The sequence below is a fragment of the Lepidochelys olivacea genome (assembly GCF_965140295.1).
Source record: "Lepidochelys olivacea isolate rLepOli2 genome assembly, chromosome: 14".
NCBI classification, from domain to species: Eukaryota; Metazoa; Chordata; order Testudines; family Cheloniidae; genus Lepidochelys; species Lepidochelys olivacea.
Genome location: NC_140424.1, coordinates 15,497,750 through 15,516,442, shown reverse-complemented (window position 1 = coordinate 15,516,442; position 18,693 = coordinate 15,497,750). Strand labels below are relative to the sequence as shown.

Here is an 18,693-nt window from a genome sequence, read left to right as displayed (position 1 = left end):
TAGCATGTACTTTGGCGTTATCTTGTGCTATTTTTTAAAAGGGATCAGGAGCTGGCTAACTGACGGATTTCAAAAAATAATTGTCAATGAGGAATTCCCATCAAATGGGGCTGTTTCTAGTGACGTTCCACAGGGATTAGGACTAAGATTGACACTTTCAATATTTTTTCAATAAGTTATTTGGAAATACATATAAAATTGCTGCTGATAAAATTTTTGGATGACACAAAGATTGGCAGAATGGTAAATGATGATGACTTGGATCACTTGGTAAACTGGGCCCATTCCAAGAAAATGTGTCTTAATACAGCCAAATGCAAGTTTAAACATTTAGGAACAAGGAAGGCAGGCCATAACTACACAGTGGAAGACTGTATCTTGGAAAGCAGTGATTCTGCAAAGGATGTAGGAGTCACAGTGGACAAGTAACTCAACATGAGCTCCCAGTGTGATTCTGTGGCCAAAAGGGTTGATGCGATCCTTGGATGTATAAACGGGAGTAGAGAGGTGATCTTACCTTTGAACAGGGCATTAGTGAGACTGATTCTGGAATACTGCATACTCTTTTTAAAAGGATGTTGAAAAGAGAGAGTGAAAGAAAGCTCCAAGAGTGATTTGAGGGCTGCAGAAAATCCCATGCAGTGAGCGATTTAAATAGCTTAATCTGTTTAGTTTATCAAAAACTAGATTGAGCAATGACTTGATTACAGTATATAAGTATCTTCATAGGGAGAAAATAGCAGGTACTAACAAGCTCTTTCATGTAGTTGAGAAAGGTGAAACTGGAACCAATGGTTGGAAGTTAAAGCCAAAGAAATTCAAATTAGAAATAAGGCACAAATATTCAACAGGAATGGTGTTTAACCATTGGAACAAACTACCAAGGAAAGTGCTGTATTCTTCCTCTTTTGATGTAATCAAATTAAGACTGGACACCTTTCTGGAAGAGATGCTTTTGCTAAAACACAAGTTCTTGGGCTCTGTGCAGAGGTGATTGGATGAAATTCTATGGCTGGTGTTATGCAGAAGGTCAGAATGGATGATCTAATAGTTCCTTCTGGCTTTTAAAATTGATGAATGTTACCCTAGAGATGGCTCCATTTTAGTGATGATTGACGTGATCCTGACACATACTCAGTTAAATTAGTAAAGTGTTTTGGGATCCTGAGGGATGAAATGCGCTACAAAAATATGAGGAGTTGTTATGCATTTTCCTTCAGCGCAGTGATCTGATGCTGATCATCCTGAGATGATCTCATTGTCATCTCCAGCCTCTGAAAATGACTGGGTCCCTGCTGACGGTCTCGTTGCTGATAAGAGAACCTTTGTCTCTTATAAATGCTGATGGTCACCCAAAGAGATGGGTGGACGATAAAGCTGAGCAGTTTTGTTAGCTGCTGCAGTTAAGCCTGTTTAAAAAGACTCCTGCAATTAAAGACCATTGGAGCTGAGGCTACGCGGTAGGTGAGATGTGGGTGGACAGGGTCTGGAAACTACAGGACTAGAGGTAAAGCTTGGTTACTGTGTGTATCTCTGTAGTAGTTGTCTTGGTAAAGACTTTTTTCAATGCCACTTTCTTCTTTTTTTAATCACAGGACCAAGTGGATCACTTGTTGGCACTGAAGGTCAAAGTCTACTCTTTGAACTCCAAGCTTTCTGCTCAGGAAAGGAAGATCATTCTGGCCGACTTAGCAAGCGAGAAGCCCCGGGTGAAGCTCCTGTATATCACCCCAGAGATGGCAGCCGCCTCCTCCTTCCAGCCCACCCTGAACTCCCTGGTGTCTCGAAACCTCTTGTCCTACCTAATAATAGATGAGGCTCACTGCGTCTCCCAGTGGGGACATGACTTCCGACCCGACTACCTGCGACTGGGCTCCTTACGCTCTCGCATACCCAACACGCCATGCATCGCCCTGACTGCCACAGCCACCAAACAGGTCCAGGATGACATAGTGGTGTCACTTAAGCTAAAGCAACCTGTTGCCACCTTTAAGACGCCTTGCTTCAGATCTAACCTGTTCTATGATGTGCAGTTTAAGGAGCTCTTGACTGATCCCTATACAAATCTGAAGGATTTCTGTCTGAAGGCCCTTGAAGAGAAGAATGCCCAAGGGGTAGGTTTAAGTCTCAGAAGCTACTTTCAGGGACAGAATGGTGAACAGAACAGAACTGTCCTAAATAATGTGGTATCAGGATGGCACTAATAGGTCTAGGATGGGGAAGGGAGAGGTCCCTGAAAGAAACACTGAGGTACTTTTTGAAAAACTTATTCTAAATCTCTGAAATACTTGGCATCCTTCCAGATATTGACCTCACCTTGATGACAGGGTGGTGAACTCCTCTGCCTTTATAGAGTGATACCTACACACAGTGTTGCTGCCCTCTTCCCCCAATCCTATACCAAGCCTAAGTGGATGGGGATTGATGTGAGGGGGTTCTGCAGGGAGCTAGGAGAAGAATCTCCCCACCCTTCTACTTCCAGGCTATGAAACAGAGTTGCCCCACAGCTGCTACGGCAGTAGCCTTGCTGGTTCTGCATCCTCTCTCCATGTGGTAGGGAACACTGGCCATTGCAGATGTGCTCCTGTCCCTCTCTATAATCCTGACTGTTCAGGGAATTACGGCAGGACAGCATTTCAGTACATATCTGATGGAGAACTTCTCTGGTAACGCATTGGAGGGCGTAGCACTCAGGAATGGTCTCAATGCTTATTGGGTCCAGTCCTGCAAAGTACTCTCCATTCCCTACTGAAGTCAATGAGAGTTGCCAGTGCTCATCAGTTCACAGGATCAGGCCCACTGTGCCAGAGATCATTGGCAGGCATCCTTCCTGGTGAGCCTTCACATGTCCATGTTGTTTCAGCAGATGCTTTATTTCCCTTATGGTTAAGGGTGGGGGAATGGGGGGTTGGTGTGGGTTCCTGTACCAGTTCTAATCATCTTTGGGTCTTGTTGGGTTTTTATTTTGGTGAGCTGTATTTATATCTAATTCAAACAAAGGTGCCTTTAGACATGGGCCATTTTAAATTAAAATATATTAGAAGTGTAAAAATAGCATTTCTTTCTCAGCTGATTTTGTTTTCTCCCACTTGACAAATGCACACACATTTTGGTTTGGTTTTGTTGTGTGTCTGTAGCAAAAAGTGAAAGAGAGAGGTTTGTGCAGTGGTTAGGGCACTAGCCTAGGATTTAGAAGAACTGGGTTCAATTCTCCCTGTGTGACCCTGGGCAAGTCACTTAGCCTCCCTGTGCCTCAGTTCTCCATGTGTAAAATGGGGATAATAGCACTGCCCTGCCTCCATTACAGATTGTGAGGAGCTCAGATACTACAATGATGGACCATAGCGGTACCTAAGATAGACATGCTTCCTGCTTGGTTTACTTCCATGCTCGTTTATCAACCCCATTGGGAATTCTTACAACTCGAAGGATAGTTTGCAGCTGCTGGGAGCCAACACAGGGAGGAGAAGAGTCTTAAGCTTTTGTAGCCCTGTCCCCTCAGCAGTAATGGCTGTTAGCTTTTTCCATCTTCCCCTAGATGGCTTGCTGGATTTTCTCTTCTCTGGCTCTGTGTAGGTATACTCTGGCTGTGGCATTGTGTACTGCAGGATGAGAGAGGTCTGTGACCAATTGGCTATTGAGCTGAGCTACAGAGGAGTGAAAGCCAAGGCCTATCATGCAGGTACTGGATATTGTGTCTACATTGTACAGCCCCTCAGTCAGGGCTGCAGAATTTCACATTCTCTAATAATCTGGGTCAGGGCTACCTTAGGGAGCAACTCTCTACATGTGATCCTGTGGCTGCTGAGATTTGGTCAGGTGCTTGAGTTGACAGACCCTTGATCTGAGCGGGGTGGGGTGGAAAGGTGCTCCTTTGGCTCTGAAACTCAGTGCCTTCTGCCAGTCCAGCAGACTCAGAATGTACTGCTCTCCAGGACATACTGCCAGGCCTATCAAGTCAGGCTTTTGCCTGAGGGGGAACTGAATTTTCCTCTTAGGGTTGGGGGAGTATTAAGTCCTTTTGTTTGATGATGAGCAAGTCTGAAGTGGGGGGTAATATACTTGGCTTTGACCAGCACATTTTTATACATAGGAGAGTGGGTCGAGATTGCTGGGAACTGTGGGGTGTCTACTCTTTCTCTTTGATTTCCCTGCTTTCTCTCCTTTTCCTTCCCCAGGGCTGAAGGCAGCAGACAGAACTTCAATTCAGAACGAGTGGATGGAGGAGAAGGTCCCTGTTATTGTTGCTACCATCAGTTTTGGAATGGGAGTCGACAAAGCTAATGTCAGGTGTGTAGGAGCTTGGGCATAGTGGGGGAAACGTCCTCCTTAGGGTCCCTCCCCCGTATACTAACTGCAATCTCAAGATAACTTGATACGCTTTTCTAGCCCTCCCTTTGAAGAAACCAGATCTCCACAAGGGGGCATGGGGAAGGAAGGAATTCATATTCAAACTTCATAAATGTGTGAGAGGTGTTTCTGTTTAGAAGCTGCAGAGAACGGAAAGGTTGGGCTTTCACTTGTTATGGAATATCAGTGTTAAAAACAGATCATTGGGGGTCTGACTTGAGGGGACCTGCTACAGACAAAGAAAGTGTACTCTCCTTTGCTGCTTTTGAGGTATAAAGGGGCTTGACAGGTGCTTTTGCAAGATTAGGTTTTGAGTTCCTTGTTTTGCCGGAGGTTTCCTTGGAGGGTTGGAGACTGGCATCAAATAGACAAATGTGGTAAGGACAAACAAAAAGAAAAAAATCTTTTCAGAACCTTTTTTATCCAGCATAACATTTGGGTTGTTTTTTTTAAATAGGGGGGTACATGCAAAAGATGCCTGTTTGCAGGTCACCAGAAAATTAAGAAGAATGCCTTCTCTTGCAGTTATGTCTGGGCATTATTGTGGGGAATAGCATCCCGTTTGTAAGGATGAGACTTGCTGTTTAACAGCTGATTTTTCTGAGTGCTCTAAAATCCTCATGCATAATAGCATTAATTAAATAAATGGAAGGTAAAAGTCTCTAGTCGGCAACAACAATACAGCAACCTGATCATGCTGCTCACTCAAGTCCTGAACAGTTGAAGACTGAGTGTGATCAAAGAAAAACAGGTAGTGATGGCTTTACACAATGGCAGCACGATCAAAGAGGCTGCTGGACATCAGTGTAAGCACCCACAGTAGAGTTCTAGTCTAAAAACTGGTTTGATGTTGACACAGATAGATGACGGTATCAAACCAGTAATGTGTGTTTGTCATGAAAAATAAACACAGTAAATAAATTTCATCTTTCTACAATAATTTATCCAGTCTAGAGACACCAAAAAGTAACAGCTATCCATATCACCTCTCAGAGGGCTGTAGTTTCTGTAAAAGAGGTCTGAAGAAAATGTCAGATACTAGAAAATTTTTAGTCATTTGATACTTTTAAAAACAGTCATAGCAAACCTCATATGGGATTCCCCTCATAACAGCTTGATTTTTCTACAGCAGTTTAACAAACAATGATAAACATTTAAAAAGCATCCCTTAAAAGACAGACTTTGTGTACCCTTGCCACCCCTGTTAAAATGGAAATCATGGTGTAACTGTGGGGCACTATTGACCCACACTTCCCTCTCCCCCCCCCCTCCGCCCCCCCGCACACACACACAATATTGCTGTACCACATCAGGACCCAGGGTAGAGTTAATAGTGCAAATTGGGGTAACTTGGTCAAGGAGTTTCTCAGATACAGGTCTTGTCTGCCCCATGAAGAGCTGATTTTACAAATTGCTCTAAAACCCAGCGGGCTGGACTAGATAACTTCTTGAAGTCCCTTCCAGACCTACATTTCTATGATTCTATGTTTAGAGAGAGTTTCTTGAAAAATTATTATTTCACAACAGAGGCTGGGGTAGACACTGGGAGATGGGGAAGGACCCCATTGAGATGAATGGGTTAGCTCACACATGTACCATCTTCCTACGCATAGTCATGGATGCTACTAGATTGCTACAAAGGCAGAATGGACTGTTGTGCTCCTGTACTTGTACAACCCACATCATTCAGCACAGAAACGAGGAGTCTCCTTGTACAGTATTATGAGCTGTAGCAACCTGCAGCAGGGAATCCCTGTACCAGTCAATATGCCAGTCCCTAACACAATGGAGGGCAGTGGGAGAGCATACAGATGAATGAGAAAACACATAGAACAGCACATTTAGTCATTCTGTGTTGCTTGTAAGGGCTAAACATACTTACAGTAGAACCCCAGTGGCTCTTGCCAGCTCCTGGTGCAGAGTTAAGTTTGTTGGGCAGAACTGACTATTTCCTGGCTTTCAGTGGTTTAAGAATAGACACATTTGATATTCCAGAAGGGTATGTGGTACTGCCGATCAACCTCAACCCTGCAGTAACAAAGTCCTTGGGACGGGAATTGTACACACATCATCAGGTATAAGATCATGCCTGGGAAGTGCTGGAGGAGGCCCCTGAGGGAAATGAATGAAGGGAGGGTTCCTCTGCTGTTGTCAGCCCCTCCCTGTTTGCTGCTATTTACTGTTGCTGGAGATGGCGTATTTGAGGCGCTCATAAACACACAGGCAAGGAAGAAATTTTATGCTCTGCTGCCTCCTGGCTGATCCTTGTAATGACAGAGTGTTTTTGTTTAAAGGAGTAAAACCAGCGACTAGATTCCTGCAGTCTCTCACTTCATACTTTGATTCCTGGTGGCATATTATGATTGGGACGGTACAGTTGAAGTTTGTGAGCCAGAACTCCATATGCCTAGCTTGTAGGCAAAGAAGCTTCTAACTGAAGTTTAATTGGGGAAAGTTTTATGGCCTGTGTATACAGGAGGTCAAACTAGATCACAGTGGTCCCTTCTGGCCTTAGAATCTATGAATGATACTATCATAAAACATATTGCAAATCCTAAAAGTAAATAATGCATAATAGTAACATGCACAACTTTATAGTAAAAGAACCCAAACTCTTGGAGATCAATACTGTTTTCTCCCCCTTCACAGCTATAGATCTTTATGCTTTTATAGTATATACACCATCCCTATTCTCCTTCATTCGCATTGGGTGTGTCCCGCTGACTTCTTGTTCATGCACTGTCATAAATATAAAGGGAAGGGTAAACCCCTTTGAAATCCCTCCTGGCCAGGGGAAAGCTCCTCTCACCTGTAAAGGGTTAAGAAGCTAAAGGTAACCTCGCTGGCACCTGACCAAAATGACCAATGAGGAGACAAGATACTTTCAAAAGCTGGGAGGAGGGAGAGAAACAAAGGGTCTGTGTCTGTCTGTAGTTGTCTTTTACCGGGGATAGAGCAGGAATGGAGTCTTAGAACTTTTAGTAAGTAATCTAGCTAGGTATGTGTTAGATTATGATTTCTTTAAATGGCTGAGAAAAGAATTGTGCTGAATAGAATAACTATTTCTGCCTATGTATCTTTTTTGTAACTTAAGGTTTTGCCTAGAGGGGTTCTCTATGTTTTTGAATCTAATTACCCTGTAAGATATCTACCATCCTGATTTTACAGGGGGGATTTCTTTATTTCTATTTACTTCTATTTTTTATTAAAAGTCTTCTTGTAAAAAACTGAATGCTTTTTCATTGTTCTCAGATCCAAGGGTTTGGGTCTGTGGTCACCTATGCAAATTGGTGAGGCTTTTTATCCAACATTTCCCAGGAAAGGGGGGGTGCAAGTGTTGGAAGGATTGTTCATTGTTCTTAAGATCCAAGGGTCTGGGTCTGTAGTCACCTAGGCAAATTGGTGAGGCTTTTTACCAAACCTTGTCCAGGAAGTGGGGTGCAAGGTTTTGGGAAGTATTTTGGGGGGAAGGACGCGTCCAAACAGCTCTTCCCCAGTAACCAGTATTAGTTTGGTGGTGGTAGCGGCCAGTCCAAGGACAACGGGTGTAATATTTTGTACCTTGGGGAAGTTTTGACCTAAGCTGGTAAAGATAAGCTTAGGAGGTTTTTCATGCAGGTCCCCACATCTGTACCCTAGAGTTCAGAGTGGGGGAGGAACCTTGACATGCACACACTAGGCTTTTGTTGTAGCTTCCCTTGGTGCCTCTTGCTGTTTTAAGAATGCTCAGTTAAGAATCCCTTGCTCCATTCCCTCCTAGGTCCTTGCTCTTACTGCTCTGTTTCTACTTTATTGTTGGCCTCAGTAGAGAACATCTCTGTTTACAATGATGGGAGAAGAGAAGACTTCAACTTGATGCTTACCATTCTCTTATCCCATGCAGATTTGTTGCCCATTGGAATATTGCGAAGTCAATGGCTGGATATTACCAGGAGTCTGGAAGGGCTGGGAGAGATGGGAAGCTGTCCTGTTGCCGTCTCTATTACTCTAGGAATGACCGGGATCAAGTCTCCTTCCTGATCAAGAAGGAGCTCTCTAAACTCCAGGTAGGATCTGCAGAAGAGCTTCCTACAGCACTACTAACACTAGGTTTGCTCTTTGTCTATGTCACAGGCATGGCTAGCACCACTTTCTGCGCGATGCATGGCACTATAGGTGCTCCCTGCCTCGGTTCACAAATTGTGGCAGCCTGTTTGGATCAGGGCAGTCTATGCTGCAAACTCAGCATCCATCTTTACACAGTTAAACTCAGAATTTGGCTGTCTGTGCCTTTAAACAGGCAAATGCTTACTAGTAGTGCTTGAAGCCAAGGCCCTAGCCTGGTTCAGGGCTTGCACTGAAGAACTCCTTCTCTGTCCAAGTCTCCCCCGGTATATAGACCAGTATAAACAAGTCATCTGCATGAAATTTTAGTTTGTATGACTTCGATAGTGCTTTTTATATAGCCTGTTGTAAAACTAGGCGAATATCTAGAGGAGTTGATGTACTTCCTGGAAGACCTCTGCCTACCCCCAGGGGTATGCATACCCCTGGTTGAGAACCACTGATCTCGTCAGCCCCTTGTTTGCGGTTACCTCAGACTGTCCCAAGGCAGAATAGAGTTTCACCAGAGGCTGGCCACATTACTGCTACTAGGACTGGGGATAGAGGCATTGGACTTGGATCTGGCTGCAGCAGTGTCACAGCTTAGAGTGGAAGAGACAGAAGTGCTGGGGAAGAGGTGGCTGGATCTGGCTGCAGCAGTGTCACAGCTTAGAGTGGAAGAGACAGAAGTGCTGGGGAAGAGGTGGCTGGACCTGGCTGCAGTGTTGTCAGAAGGTCTGGAGGCATGGCGGAGGAGGTGGTATCACTCTTGGCTGCGGTACTACCATGGGATGGAGAAGTGGAGCATAGATCTGGTTGCAGCTATGTTCTGGAAAGATGGTCAGATTTGGCTGTCAGCAGAGGTGCTGCATCTGTCCATAGCTACATCAAAGGCGACTTTAAGTATTGTCTTTTATTATTCCCAGGAGAAAAGAGGCACTTTGAAAGAATCCGATAAAGCTGTGCTGACGGCCTTTGATGCTATAGTGAACTTCTGTGAAGAGCTGGGGTAAGTGTCTCTCTTGTATGCATTGATAGGGGGAGGGGTGGATGAATTAATCTACTTTTCCCCTCTTTGGTATCGTTATTGCCAGTGTATTCATAACTGTGATGCTTTGGAAAAAGTTGTGGTGGAAAACGTGAACCGAATGTAATAGTTGCCGTGCTGTCTATAGACTTGGGACTACTATCAGAAATAGTAGTTCTATGAGGTGTGAACTGCCTGCTTTCCTTTTAATTGGTGGTTACTCCTGGAACACAGGGTACTGGGCTAGATTGGCCACACTAAGTCAAATCAATGGCCCTTCTTATGTTACGTTCACAAACCCCATCATCTGCCCACCTGCTTTCCCAGGCACCAAAATACACAACTAACTGTCTCTGTTAAAACCTCCAACGTCCCCTATGACAACTACAAGGTTGTTTGCTGCCAATTCAGAAATTTGCAGCATGTTGAAAATCAGAGAGACGCATAAAATAAATTGACTTTAATATTAAAATAAATAGCCAAAAGTAGTATTTTCACATTTAAAACACTCTACTTTTAAGTGTACTTGAAGTTAACCCAGAATTCCTAGTTTGCTGCAGAATTCTGCATTGCAGAAATCAGGGGCCCTTGTGTTAGATTGCACAAGGCGTTGGCTATTTCTACTGATGATTTAGGCCACCTACCCTGCATCTGAGTCACACTGCCTTTGAGACTGGCTGGTTCAATGGCTTATGTAACCATATGCAGAGTAATCTCTCCTCTGTTCTGAGCATCTCATCTTTCTCCATCTCCTGTCAATGTGCTGCTCATTGCAACCAAGACCTCAGAGTGTGAAACTGGCATCTAGCATTGTATACTGATTATCTGGTTATGGGAAGGGGCTACTGTATGACCATGACATCCTCCCATGATACCACATGGAATTGTCATGCAGCATCAGCATTTTTCTGCTAAAGAAACCAAAGAGGATGGGCAGTGTTTCGTTGTGCAGCTTTTTGTTGTGCAACTTTTCCTATTTTCTGACTCACATTGGACCCTCCAGTTGTCTATTTTTGACTTTTTCTTAGTTAAATCTCTCCTGTAAAGAAATGCGTGATCTAAAGCCCAGCATCTTGGTGTAGAAGCAGTTAGTTTTAATGTTTGCCTCTGACTCAGAAGGGCTCCATGCTGCAAGATGCTACGTGTCCCTAATTCCTGTTGTCCTCAACAGGAGCTTAGGGTGCTCAGCACCTTTCAGGATCAAGCCCATGGCATACACATGTCCAAAGTGGGGAACCTAAATGCAGACTTGTAACCACTACACACATTACAAATAGTGTACTATAAATCCAAGAAGGCTGTAATTGTAACAAATTGCTATGTGCCACTAGTTTGAGACAACAAGACCTTAATTTTGCCAATAAGAGAGCAGTATATGTTTACAAACTGGGAAATGATATCCTCCCTCCCACATATAGCCTTGGATCCATTTTCATTGTGCAGCTCTGCATCCAGGGTGTTTTTGCCAGGATTCAGTGTGGAAATGGGAATATTTATTTTCTCATTGTGGGAGCCCTGGCGAGGGTGTTGCCTTCAGTCGTGTTTTGACAGAGAACAAGACCTGTTAGGTTATTCTGAAGGATTTTTACCAGTTGCCCTGAGGTCTGGCCCAAATGTCAGAATAATTGGTATGCCCTCGAAACAATGCTTCATTGGTTGCAGTGAAGGTGACTCCACTAGGTGTCTGCTGTGAGGCACCATGTTCTAATATTTTGGTCAGTTTATGCAGCTAAGTCAATCTTCTTCAGCTGCTGTTGCATGCCTTTAGGTCGTACCTAGAGTAGCCAGCTGGCTGCCTCTGTGTTGCTTCTGTTGCCAGTTGAAATGAGAAGTCCTTTTTAATAGCTGTGGGTTGAAGATAGCTTAGCTTCCGTCTCTGATTACTCCGTGATCTCTCTGTTGAGATTACAAGCAAGGGTTTCGGTTGCAGCTGGTTTGCAATGGACACTTGTGCACTGGGAACTGAACTGAGACTGCCACTAATTTTGCACAAGCCATCAGTAGTTATGGCAGGACTTTCCAGGGTAAGTGTTAATATCAGAACTTGGGTTAGTTAAAGTTCATGTAATTGCTCCTTCATCTTGACTTACATCTCCCACCCTATAGTGAGAGGAGCCTAGCTGTTATTTCCACTGATGACTCTCTCTGGTGCTGTTCCACCGCAGCAGTAAAGCAATGGGTATGTGCTAGCGAACTTTGTATGTGAAAGACCCATGTAATAATACTTTACCTGGAGAAAATAGATTTTCTTTAGCTGAGACTACTGGAGAAAGAAATAGTGTTTCTTCTGTTCCATGGGGGCATTTAAAAGTAAAATCACCCTTTCTTTAACGGGGAAGGGGGATGCTGACCACTCCTATCTTTAAGGCTGAAAGTAGCTTCCAGTTATAAATCTCACTTTTTTTTTCCCCAACCCCCTCAAAATCTTCCCTTCCCTAACTTCACCCATCCCCACTACCCTCTGAAATGTCATGCTCCATCTCATCCCAGGGTAGAATCTTACTGTGACCTTTACCGCAGGTGTCACTGCAGGGCCCCTCCTTGGGTTTGTCTGCTGCATGTTGTCACTTCCTACTAGCTGGCAACCCTTATTAAGAGATTGTTCAAAGGAACATCATGTTTTTCTGTTATCCAGTTTTTTTACATTTTAAACTAATAGGTTTTTCTACCCACTTTCTTAAAAATCAAACAAACCTCCAAAAACCAAAACAACAAAAACCCTGACCTTGTGAGGTCCTAACTTACAACAAAAGGAGCAGAGAGACACACTTGCATTGTCTTGCACACAAGTTCTTTTAGGTTGTTATGTAACCAGAGCAGAAGGACGATTGAATCAATTTCTTTTAATTAAAAAGCTTTTCACATAGAAGGGTCGAGATGAGCTTTTTGATCTGGGGGCTGTTTCCTTCCTCATCTGAATATGGGTCAAAAAAGAAGGGCTGCTGCTTTGGTGGGATTACTCAAGGGTCTCTTCCACCTTCAGAATGGCAGGTGGTCATTTACAAAGATTTAACCCAGTAATTTTCCTTGTCAGGGAAAAGTTCAGGCAAGCAAATATTTTGACTGTAAGGTTTGGCTGGTCATGTGGTCCTGAATTCAGATTGCATTGTGTGTCAAGATTTGTAATTGAGTACACAACAGCATGAAGGCCTCCCTTGCAGGCACAGTCTTATGTACAGGCTGACAGATTGTGAGTGCCTCAAGTCTGTGTGTGAAGAATTAACCACACAAGAAGGATAAAAGATGAAGCTTCCCTTTGACCTGATGAAACAGTAGGTGGGTGGGATAACTCTTGCCTGGTTGTGGTATTCTTGAAATGGCCCGCTCTTGTCCTTGCTGTTTATATGCAACTTGATTTATGCTTTGGAGCTGAGCAGCAGCCAAAGATGGCAGCAAACAAGAGGAGGGCAATGAAGACGGTGCAGAATGACCCAATCACCACTAGTCCGACAAGAGCCCAATCATCTGTCAGAATGCAACTCTTCAAATTTTCCAGAACTGGGGAAGCTGCTTGTGTTGAGGGCGACATGCTGGCCTGCCCGTGCTGGAATTAGAGTGGGGAAACCAGATGAGTGTGTGATGCTTGTCTGCCTGCTCTACTTCCTCAACAGATATATGCATACACATACTCTTTAAACACTTCCTTGCATTGTTCTTTCAAAAGGTGTAGTCACTTTTTAGAGAAACCAATCCCATGAACATAAACAGAATATAGAACACCAAAGAACTGTCTAGTAGTCTGTGCCAGAGAAGAGAGACAATTCTGCCATTAAAATTCTGTTCAGGGATTAATTTTTCCAGTAGTGTTTTTATTTTACCAATATTTTAGCAGCGTCTGCTAGTGCAGCTACAATCATAGCTTTGTCAGAATCTTCAGTGTAAGGATTGTACAGTCTGGATGTAAAAGGAATAATATAATAAAAATCAATGACCACAGCAAGTCTATCAGAGCAGAAGACACTTTGAACCAGATCCTCAGCAGGGGTAATTCAGGATAGCGCCACTGAAGTCAGTTGAGATACTCAGGTTTACACCAGTTGAGAATGTGGCCCTTTTAAAATAAGAAGTTAGGCTCTTAAGTCATGGGAGTACACCAGACATGGAAGTATGCTCTTGTACCCCGATAGCAAAAGCAATCTGTTTTGCAGGCACATTATCAAATGGGGGATTAAACCCTCTTGTCGTTTAATACAAAAAGATAAGGAATTAGAACAGCCAAGCTACACCATGCAAACATTTCTCTTTCTGTAGGGGTAGTTATGCACAGTGTTAGTTTTAGCATTGAATCCCTTAGCTTTTCCCCCTGTTTTCGACCCAAACCTTAACCTTTCTTTAACAATAACACATGCATGTGCGCATGCACACACTTTCTCACTAATGATGTTAAACTGCAACTAAAATAGGTTTTCTTTTTATTGACATAATTTAATCTGGAGTCTCACTAGGCTCTACACACTTGCTCATTCAGTGCCATCTTGCCCGTTGCCTTGCTCACAGCCATACTGTTACACCCTTTCAATAACATCTGACATCTCTTTGCAAGAAGCTTTTATGCTTTCCTGCTTTATACTCCTCAGTGAGAAATGAAAGAATGAATGGATTATTCCTCCTTCCATCAGAGTGACTGCTATGCTGACCTAATGCAAAGAGTGGAGGAGTGGGAGACAACATCTCACTAAACTATTTCAGTCTACTTATACCTGTATTAGCCCTCTCCCCTTGCATTTCTGCCCTTAATACTGCACGAAAGGAAAGGGATTAGACATTGTGAAGTTAATTTCACCCTCACAAAGCTGTGCCCGCTAGAATCTCAGAAACAGACTCCAGTTGCTGTTTGTTACTTCTGCCCCAGCAGCCAAAGTATTTCGATAAAGTTTTGGTTTTGGAATCACAGCAAATAATTTTAACAGGGCCCTTTATAACTCTGCAGTTAGATATGTAGTGACAAAGGGCCTGTCTGGATAGTTCACCCCTGAGAAGGCTGCATGCAGACCCTCTGGGACAGTCCCCTCTCCCTCTAAAATAGTGACAGCATCGATAACCTCAAAATAGGTCTCCTCCAAGCCTAAGGGAAGAAATACAATCTGACTGGATACCCCAAACCTGCCATCTTTCCTCTGAAATGAAGTAGTTGTGGATGGTTCCACTAGTACCTGAAGCTGCTATGGATGTCGCGTATGTGCCTTCTGCTGTTGGTGCCTTCTCTGCACGTCCTGGAGAAGATCCTGGCCTGCTGAGAGGTCCCTCTCCAGTGTGCATGGGAACGGGGAGGCTCTGTGGGAACTGCCTGTTTGTACTTTAGTAAATTATTAACAGCAGTGGCAGTGTTTTGTGTGTCCCCTGCAGACTTTCTGGAAGGGTGGTGAGACTTATCTGTGGCTTGTTTGATTGTACTGTTCAGAGACTTGGTTTGCCCATGACTCAACCACTTCCTAGCCTTATTTGTGTGTGTGCGTGCGTGCGTGTTTCAATTGGAGTAATCCTGCTGGAAAGATAGTGGAGGGAAATGGTAGGTATCATGTGTCCAGCCCTTGATAGCAGTGTGACTTGTGATTAAATAAAGGCTGTGGCCCCTGTTCACTGCTGTTACTCCTTGATCTATTTCATCAAGCACCAGCCAGCATGAGAGCTTGGGTGGGAGGGGTATGTTGGCAATATGAACCTGTTCCCCAAAGGAGTAAAACATTCATCACTTTGGTAGAGACCTAGAGTTGCTGCCTTTAAAAGTTTGTCTTGACCGTGGGCCAAATTGATTGGATCAGGTTCAGACCTGGTGTGAAGTTGAGTTACATATGCATGCACGAGGTCTGAATTTGGCCATGTATGTCATCCCATCATGATGCAATGTCCTGACTCGATGCTGTGCTGACTCCAAAGGATATTTTTGAACATTTCAGTGTCCTGCAAGTCTTACTTATATGATGTGGGACTCTCATAGGAAACAATGCAATCCTTCCTGTCTATTATTCATCCCACTGATCTTTTTGCATTATGGTCTCCACAGGACGCTGTGATTGAATCAAGCATCTTTTCTTTCCTTCTTTCCGTGCCTGCCTCTTGCTGCAGGCATCCATTCCAACAAAAAACCTTACTGATACTTGAGAGGACCTGCTAGTTCCTCTAGCTGCTGGGTCAGGGGGTAGCTCGCAACCTTACTCTTGGTGGAGGGAATTGGGCTCTAATCTCGGATTTGCGTACAGAAGTCCGTATCCCAAGCTCAGTTTAGAAACAAAGGGCATGCCTACAATGCAGCCTCTACAGTGGCACAGCTAGAGCATGGCAGCTGTGCCACTATAGCGCCATAGTGTGGGGGTGCTTCCTACAACAACACAATGTGTTTTTTGCCCCCTTCAAAACCCTAGTCAATCTAATTTTTAAGTGTACACCAGGCCGTACTCCCCTCTTTTTAGAAGTGTGTTAAACAAGGCCATGCTTCCATAACAGTAACTTGATCAATTTGTAACAGTGCAGGCAGAGCAGTCCCTTACAGAGCAATTGTGCTGTGGGATAGCTATAATCAAGTAGACTCTTTGAGGCTTTCTTAAAGTAGAGGGCTCAAGAGGTAGGTGTGTGTGTGGGAAAGGTGAACTTGTTGCTCACCGTCAGATCCTACAGGCTGATCAAAAGTAGCATTATCTGAGGTCAGTTTTGCACTCGAAAGTGGGAGGGTTAATTCTGGTGAGTAGAAGCTTTTACGTAAGATATACGTGAGCACACCCCACTTTACCAAAATGAAAATTGCATAACTAGAAAACTGACAGCTGCATCGTAGAAGACTAAAGCAATTGTCGCTTGTATCTTGTACTTCTTGCTTCCATGCTAACTCCATCTGTTGCACTTTTACAAAAGCATCTGCGTTTGGAAAGTGTTATTCTCTGCTTGTGCTTGCTGGACTTTAAAAAAAAAATAGAAAAATCCCCTCCTCGTATCTGAGCAAGGAGTTACCCCAGATCCAATACTGCGCCTGGTAAATCTGCCTGTTGCTCCCGTCCACTTTATGTTGATTATTTTAAGTCAAGAGACTAGAAATATGTATGTGTGGTGTGCAGGTGGAGTTGGTCCAGTGTTGTTTAGCCAATCAAACTGTAGTAATTCAGTGAGTTGAACTAGGATTTGCGGCGTCACCTGAAATTCTTTGTGCCCTGGGACTTAGACCCCATCCTAGCCATGTACTTAAGCAGCTGCTGAATTTCAAGCATGTAAGTAATCCCACTAACTTTGACAGGACTGCTCATGTGCTTTAAAGAGCAACTAGCACGCTCGGCCCTTTGCAGAACTGAGCCCACAGTAGCTGTCTCCTCATGGGGGTGGGGTGTCCAGGCCACCTACTGGTAGGACCCCGTTCCCCTGCTCTGAAAGATGATCTTGATTTTAGGCTGTCTTTAGCGAGTGTTTACATTCCCTGTTGCTCTCTTTCTATCCCTCCCTTTTTTTTTTTTATTCCCAGTTGTTGCTAATTCAGGAACATGTGGTGATGGAGATAACGCGGGCGCCTTCCTCTTGCTGCTCTTGGTCAGTATTTTAAGCCTATTGGCCATTACTCTTGTTCCTGTGCCCGTGTAGATAAGGGCTGGTAAATACGGGCTTGCTTGTAGCAGTCCCCCAGTACTCACTGTCACTCCAGGTGAGTTTCCTCACTGCAGTGTCCTCCTTGTGACAGCCACCATGACTGCATTAGCACTAGGCAGCTCCATGATGGTGAAACGCTTCTTGCTAGGATCCTATTCATTTCCATAGCAGCCAGTGCCTGGCTGGGGGAGGGAAGAAGTAGGTTCTATTTCACTGGTCACATGTACCTAGGCCTAGGTTTCTAGCTAATGAGAAACGAAAAGATCCTCAAGCTTATCCTTATAAGTGAAGATGTATCAAGTTTCCTGTTGGGCAGTCAATTAACATCTCTGTGCCTCAGGGATAACCACACTGAGGTACCTAGTGTGAGGGTTACTTCCCTAATGTCTGGAATGTTGTTGTAGCCATGTTGGTCCCAGGATATGAGACAGACAAGGTGGGTGAGGTAATATCTTCTATTGGATAAAAATACCCTATTATCTGTGGGCAAACTCTTTTCACAATGTTCACTCCATATCTGACGTATCAGCCATGGTCCTCCAAGGAAACCTGTACAACACCTTCAGTAGATGACCTTGGGAACTTAAATTCATAACTCTGCTAGACACTAAAAACCATGATCTCATCAGAAACACCGGTAACCTTTCTTTGTCCCATGACTGTAAAGATTGCAATTGGTCACTTCATTTTAAGTGGTTTCTTGCAACTTGTGTTAATCCCTTATGCTTAACAACGTGTTCCACCTTGTATTTGGTTGTAACATTCTGGTTACCTTTTCCTAAGGAAGAGCTCTGTGAAGCTTGAAAGCTTCTCTCTTTCACCAACAAAATTTGGTCCAGTAAAAAATATTGCCTCACCTGCCTTGTCTCTCCAACGTCTGTAAAACACTTGGAGATCCTCTGTGGGAAGATGCACCAGATGTATGAAAGTTTATTATATTAAACTGATACTACACCAGGGCTTAGTTGTCCCAATTCCTTTGTTAGGAGATGCAAACTTTTGCTTCTACCATGTACATTGTGGCAGCCAAATGGAAAGGCTGGGCACTTCTTCAGTCTAAATGTAACTTTTATTCTTTGTGTGTGTGGCTAGCTTATAGCAGTGGAGCATTATTATTATTCTTTAACTTTTAATGCCCTCTGTCAAGTTAGGTCCCACATTTTTAATTCTCTTAAAAACCAAACCATCCCCATTGTCTATTAATAATGTGCACTTTATTTTTGCACAAGTGAAATGCTGTGGTGGTGGTTTTTCTTAATCTAAACATTCCTCTGCATTGTTGGCAGCTTCTAGAATTGTTCCAAAGTATGAGAACGAACTCGGATGCAAAATGGACAAATCTAATTGAGTGAAGAACAACAAAAAGCTAAACAACACAAGTGATGAAAAGTAAACTAGTTGATTTTGTGTGTACGTGTACACAAATATACACACAGAGGATGTTGTTAATAATCTAGGGCGATATTAGTAATTTAGCTAAGGGATTCTTTTAAATATTTTTTCCTCTTTTCTTTGCCCCTTTCTGCAGAAGTGTCAGCAAGTGTTAAAAAAGCACCATATTCAAAGCTTTGTAACTGAGACCGCCTTAGCTGAACTCTGGCACTGTAGATGTGTAGTCCATTTGGCTGTTTCAATCATAGTAGTAAAAATGCAAAATGCGAGTA

General features: G+C 43.6%; 1 protein-coding gene and 1 long non-coding RNA gene across 5 annotated transcripts in view; one reads left to right on the top strand and one right to left on the bottom strand.

Moving 5' to 3' along the window:
* The window catches only part of RECQL5 (RecQ like helicase 5), a 59,322-nt gene that overhangs the window by 3,463 nt on the left and 37,166 nt on the right, over positions 1-18,693 (top strand). For all 4 annotated transcript variants that reach the window (XM_084646558.1, XM_084646557.1, XM_084646556.1 and 1 more), the window contains 5 exons: positions 1,596-2,114; positions 3,577-3,682; positions 4,179-4,290; positions 8,234-8,396; positions 9,360-9,442. In XM_084646558.1, coding sequence (XP_084502684.1) covers positions 1,596-2,114; positions 3,577-3,682; positions 4,179-4,290; positions 8,234-8,396; positions 9,360-9,442 — 983 coding nt within the window. The remainder of the gene's footprint in view (positions 1-1,595; positions 2,115-3,576; positions 3,683-4,178; positions 4,291-8,233; positions 8,397-9,359; positions 9,443-18,693) is intronic.
* Positions 12,284-14,721, bottom strand: LOC311530150. Its single transcript, XR_014713944.1, has 2 exons — positions 14,614-14,721; positions 12,284-13,004 (listed from the first exon to the last, which is right to left on the bottom strand). It is a non-coding gene; the product is annotated as an uncharacterized lncRNA (long non-coding RNA).